The following is a 6,000-nucleotide window of genomic DNA, read 5'->3' on the forward strand; positions in this document are numbered from 1 at the left end:
ATGAGCATACTCTCTTGTTTTGGTTCCATATGCACCTCTTTTCACTCCTACTTTTACACTTGATACTTCTTTCTTTCTTTTTACCCTCTTGCACTGGGGGCTTCATTTCTCTCCAGAGCTCTTGAGTTCAGAAAAATGTGTCTTCTGTCATCATCCTTTTCCCCCTTGTGAACAGGATCAGCCTCTTTGATCAAATGTGGGCAAGCTGCCTAGGACACTCTAATCAAGGCAAATAAACAATAAGACAGCTGTTAACTTTAGGAGTTTTGTAGAAAAGAAACTTAATAGAAAGGTATTGGGAGGAGATTCTTAAAAACATGCGCAACATCACTTCACACCAGCTTCCAACAGGATGAATAAATTGGCTTTCCAATGCCTGCAGTTACAGAAGATGCAGGGAGTGGACTGTCAGTATTCTTGGGCAAAAAAAAATATAGAAATGGGGCAAGAAACATTATTAAACATATTACAAGTGATGCTGGAAAATATACTGCTCATGGCTGTGTTAAAGAACTAAAGACGACAACTGCTTAAAAAAAATTCCGGCTCAAACATTTTAATGAAGATTGTGCTAAAGGTAGAGAGCAAATGAATAAACAAACAAAAATTTCAATCCCAGACTCCAAAAACTGGAGAAGAAAATGTTTCTCCGACTAGCTCAGCAAGCCAACTCAAAGTCAGAAAGTAACTATCACTGGTCCTTTCTATTCCAACATACAGCTACAGTATGTAAATAAAGTTTTGGACTCTAACTCCTGACCTAGAAAGCCAAAGAACAAAGTATTTTACATTTACTTTACACTTTTCTCCCTAGAAGTCGTATAGTAATATTAATGCTGGATTAGATGAAAGCAGTATTTGAAATTTTCTGAATATTTTGTTTGAACGCTAAATATTAGTTCCTGCACAGTTTCTTCATTTGCATTCAGTCAAGGCTCAGTGTTTGATGTAGCTGTCTCTCCAGCCCAAAACCAGCTTTAAGGAATGTTTTGTATTGGTTTGGGTGATTGTTGAGACATGTTAGTGTAAAACTGATCTATTTCTATTAGATTTGAATCTACCTCATATTCCCACTGTCCCCTGCATACATAGGTCCCACCACCTCTTCCAGGGGGTGGAAAAAAAACGGATGGGGGAATTTTGTGACCTGTAAATAAAGACTGAAAATAAAATGAAGCATGCATTAAGACACACCTGCTTGAGAGACTTTTCCTTCCTCAGTGATGTTTGTCTTTTATCTCTTCCAGGTCAGGTTCAGCTGGATTTCAGGAAGCTCCTGGTTTCCCACAAGGTCTGTACCCTTCTCAGTAAAGTCATTATTCGGCATGCACTTCTGGACCTTTTATTCCAGGTGTTACTGCAGTTCAATGTCATTCACGAAGGGCTGTAATTCCACTGTATCATCCAACTCCATCTAACAGCAGAAATGCGAGGTGCACACGGGCATGCACAGGTGTGAAGAACAAATGAGGGACAAAGGTTTTCTGTTTCCCTTCTTCACTTTTTTGTACGGCTCTTGCAGTTTCTCTACCTTTGCTTGTTGTTGATCAGCATTTTACCCTCACTTTTACCTCTAATTTACAATGTCCCAAAATACCTTTTGGTCCCAAAGAAATTTTGTACTCATGCTTCTACAGTTCCTTCTCCTCAAAAGCTTTGGGAAAATAAAGATCGGATTAACCAGAAGCTTCTCTGGTGACTTATCGGCACACTGCAACAGCAAAGGCCAGCTACAGAGACATTTTTGAAACACGCCGCATAGATTAAAACAACAGGGAGAAGGGGAGATAGTAGAGAAATGATGCTGCATGCAAACCTAAGCAAGTTGACTTCTTCAAAAGCTTTATCTAAGTGGCTGCTATTACAGTGACACGGGAGTTAGGGGACTGTTGCTGATGAGGGTAACAGTGCTGGCGCAGGCACATGCTGAGGGAACGCAAGGAGGCAATTTAAATTGACTAGTCTAAACTGAGAATTATACTAGTGTTATTTCAAACTGGGTGTGGGTATATCAAAGGATATATATAAAAAAATTTTCAAAAGGGAAATTTCATAGTGTCCCAGGCTACATTCTGACTAATTTTATGCAACAGGCAATTTAATAGAACTGGTTCAATCCAAGAAAAAGCGTCAGGTTTTGTTCCAAATAAACTATTCATGGATAATTCATCTTCTAGAAAGTTAGGCTTGAAAAATTAATTGTATAATTTCACAAATTCTTCAATGAGTATTGTTTCCATCATTTCAAAGCAATGAAAATAAAAATTAATACTGCTCACTGTATTGATCTGAGCTTCTTTGATTTATTTCTGATTTTAGTAGGACTTTCTGAAGTTTTTGAAGTTGCTCTTTCAAAGGTTATTTTCAGTTGACAGTTTAACAGTAATTTGAATCTTCATTTCAGAGATACAGTTTTATCTATTGTTTCAGGTAGATTCCTAGTGAACTTGTTGACCATGTTCAACAGATACTGTTTACTTCCAGGATACAAACCTCCATATTTAAGATTGCCTACTAAACACTGTCAGATTCACAAGAAACATTCAAGCTGAACAAAGTCATGCTTACTTTAAATCCTGTGCGATACATTCAGTTATTACAGATTCCCTTACAACAGTTCTTGGGCACGTCTTGTGAGAACCTTCAGTGATCTCACACTAACTTCAAAGGCATCCGATAGCTCCCACAGAACAGTCCTCTCTCCTCTCCACAACCTCATCTGATATATTACCTCAGGATTCAAATAAAAATCATACTTTCCAAGCTGTCCAAGTATATAACCTTTTATCATATACTCCATTTCCAATACTGACCTGTAACAATAGCGGTGTGTTCATCTCCACATGATATAAGTACAGGCTTGTCATTTTTGAACCAGAACTTGCTAGGAATATCTTCTGCAAATTTGCTTTTTCCAAATGTGAAAACAGCACCTGATTCTGAAACACAAAAGGATAATGTCAATTTTAGTGAAAACAAATTTTGCCTCATACATTTTGAAATGGTCAATTCCTATTAATTCAATTGCACATTTTAGTTTCCTATCTTTTTCTTTTTTTAAAAAATGGCTGAAACATTTTATTCCATTCTGTTTCACCAAGACTACTTCATTTTCAGGCTCACATTTTAGTCCTTCTGATTCTTCTTAGCTTCCATGAATTTCCTAATAGAACAGGTACTGTTGATGGTATATTGTGTTCTGAGGACATAATTTATTCTAAAGTACACTAATGTACTTTATCTCTACCCTTTAAGAAAAACTACTAGGTATATAAAAGAAAGAATAAAGAACTCTGAATAACTGCCCCCAGAAAGTAAAATAAAAAGTTCATCCTGAAAGCAGGTCGGGACAAAGAGTTCTCACTTACATTTATACTTGAATTCAAACAGGTTTTCCAAATTGGATTAGAGAGAGAGACACACACACACTGTAAAGAGGTGACAGGCTCCAAACTGACCACTCTTCCTCACCCATCTGAAAAGATACATGTGCTCTAAAAACATCCCCCTAAAATCAAAACTCTCAGCCTTCAAAACATGGGTTGGCACAACCGTCTTTGATCATCAAAACATGATCTAAAAAAACCCAAACAAAATGACCCCAAAATAAAGTCCAGACAGCTCTTCTGCCCTTGTAATCTGTCTAGTTTTCTCAATTCCTCCCACTTTCAAAAGTGTCAGCAATATTGTTTTAAAACATAGAATGTTAACTATTCATTCACCTTTTGGTTAAGCAGGTGGCTTGACGCAGTAAATATTAATTCTACAGGAAAATAAATGAACTTACAAGTTAAATAATTTGCCAAAAGCCATGCAGACAATGGGGCAAAGCACAATTAGACCTCCTATTTTAAAATGTCAAACCTTGTGCTTTAAACCTCCTATTTTAAAATGTCAAACCTTGTGCTTTAAGCATAGAGTAATTTTTTGAGAAAGAAAACAAAGAAAAAACCCAAGCCTTTGCCTTGCAGACTTTTTGTTAACATGTAAGCTATGATAACACAAATACAAACAGTAACACTGGACTGCTTCTGTAAAATTACATATAATTTGATAGTAACATTGAATCATCTTCGTGTATTTACTTTCAATGAAAACAATCAATAGTCTGCACCCCAGCTCCAAAACTGAAAGTTCGCTCTTTAAATCTGATATTCATTTTGAAATGATTCTTTAATGCAAAAGTTTCCCATATTTGCAAATGACATGTTATTTTGTGCATCAGGTTCAGCAGACATGTATAAAATTGTATTTACTACCCCTCTAGATGTGTTTCACTGTTTTATTAAAAACAAGCCTTGTGCAGACGAATTCAAGCCTTTTTAAAGAAAGAGTTGAGTTTTTCCTCATGCTATGCAGGCACACCTACAACCACAGACATGCTAGAAGGCACCTGAAAATTCTATTTTAAAGTTTTAATCTCTGGCCAGACAGCCATGCTGCATATCTGAATGTGCTTACAGTGATCTCTATGGCACTCATGCCAAAGTAGAGCTCACTGGCTCACTTCTTTTTCTTTCAGATGCGTTAACATGAAAATAGAAATTTTTTTAATTCAATGTATGCAAAAAGCAGCTTAGTTCACAAACATCCTTCGTACCTCCAACATTTCCCAACTGAAACCGAAGCCGTCAGCTGGGAAATTAAATCCTACCAATTCACAGAATTAAACCCCACACAACACACATGAGGTTTTTGCTGTCTCGGCACCGAGCAAATGCTTAACAATTACCGTAGGTCGAGCCGCGGAGCAAAACTCATTTACTCCTGCCTACTTAACGCTGCACTACTACACCACGCCGGTGACGACAGCAAGGTTGCCCCCGTCTACTCTCTGACGTCAGCATACGTCTTTCTCCCCAGACGCCGGAAGACACCGGCCCGAGCCGGCGGCCCGCACCGGCAGGCCGGAGAGGAGCCGAGGGCGGCCGCGAAGCTCCGAGCGGGTCCACCGGGGGGGGCCGCGGCCGCACGCCGGGGCAGGGAGGCGGCCGTTGGGGCGCCGGTGATGGCGCCCACAGCCGCCGCCGCGGTGGGGAAGCGGGCGGGGAACGCCACAGGCGGACGAGGTCCCCCGACCCGACCCGCAGCTCCGTCCCCTGTGAGGGAGCGGCAGCACTCACCGGGCACCGGCAGCTCGTCCTCCTCGGCGGGCTCGGCCATGGCAGCTGGCGGCGGGCGGCCGCCCCCGCGCCCCATGCACAGCGGCGGCGGCCTGCCGGAAGTAAACAGAGGCCCTGCCACGGGCAACGGCCATAGAGAGCGGCGCAGCGCCCGCCGACGAAGCCAACCGCCGGGAGGAGGCCCGGCCTGCGGGCTGGCGGTGGGGTGGGAGTGGCAGCGCCCCCTGGCGGCCGGAGGGCGCCTGCCGTTCCCGCCCCGCCATCTTGACGTTCCCCTCAGCCGGCGGCGGGTTGTCCGTGCCTCCCCACGGACGGGGAGCACGGACCGGCCACGGCACGGCGGGTGGGGGCTCACGGGTGCTGAAAGGAGGGAAGACTCACCTCCCTTGAAAGCCCCTTGCGAGACTTATCTCCAGCAGAGCGTGGTTTTCCTGGCACCGTCCCGCCATGCCATGGCATCGTTTTGCTGCTGTCACCCCAAATTTAAGAGAAGTGCATCGCACCAACAGCAATGCCAACATCGGTCCAACTCTCCTCCTGCGCCTGGTGCTGCTGCTCGCTCACAGGAGCTTACGAGGGAATTGGTCCACACATGAACTGGGGTCGGGCAGTCCCTGTACAGGGGCGACCTGGCAGGGGGGCACTGGCCCTGTCCCCTCCCTGTGGGGCTGCCAGATGAGACTGGGGGCCTTGGCATCTCGACCACCTTTCTTTTCCCTGCCGTCTTTTCCCCTGGGTACCACTGGTGACACACGCTCAGTCCCCAGGGGCTGGGCTTGAAGGCCATGGGAGTCATTTGCCAGAGAAGGGCAACTAAGAGGGAAACCGTGGCCTGGGTTTCTTCTCTATGTGCAGCTCTTCTGGCTCTTTCATTCCC

General features: G+C 43.5%; 1 protein-coding gene across 1 annotated transcript in view; it reads right to left on the reverse strand.

Moving 5' to 3' along the window:
* Positions 1 to 5,574, reverse strand: part of RPGR (retinitis pigmentosa GTPase regulator) — a 43,923-nt gene extending 38,349 nt beyond the window's left edge. Inside the window, 3 exon segments of the mRNA XM_069784935.1 lie at positions 2,814 to 2,939; positions 5,124 to 5,290; positions 5,292 to 5,574. Coding sequence (XP_069641036.1) covers positions 2,814 to 2,939; positions 5,124 to 5,290; positions 5,292 to 5,386 — 388 coding nt within the window. The 5' untranslated portion in view covers positions 5,387 to 5,574.
* Between the last annotated feature and the right edge of the window lie 426 nt (positions 5,575 to 6,000).

Source organism: Haliaeetus albicilla, chromosome 6, assembly GCF_947461875.1.
Source record: "Haliaeetus albicilla chromosome 6, bHalAlb1.1, whole genome shotgun sequence".
Lineage (NCBI taxonomy): Eukaryota > Metazoa > Chordata > Aves > Accipitriformes > Accipitridae > Haliaeetus > Haliaeetus albicilla.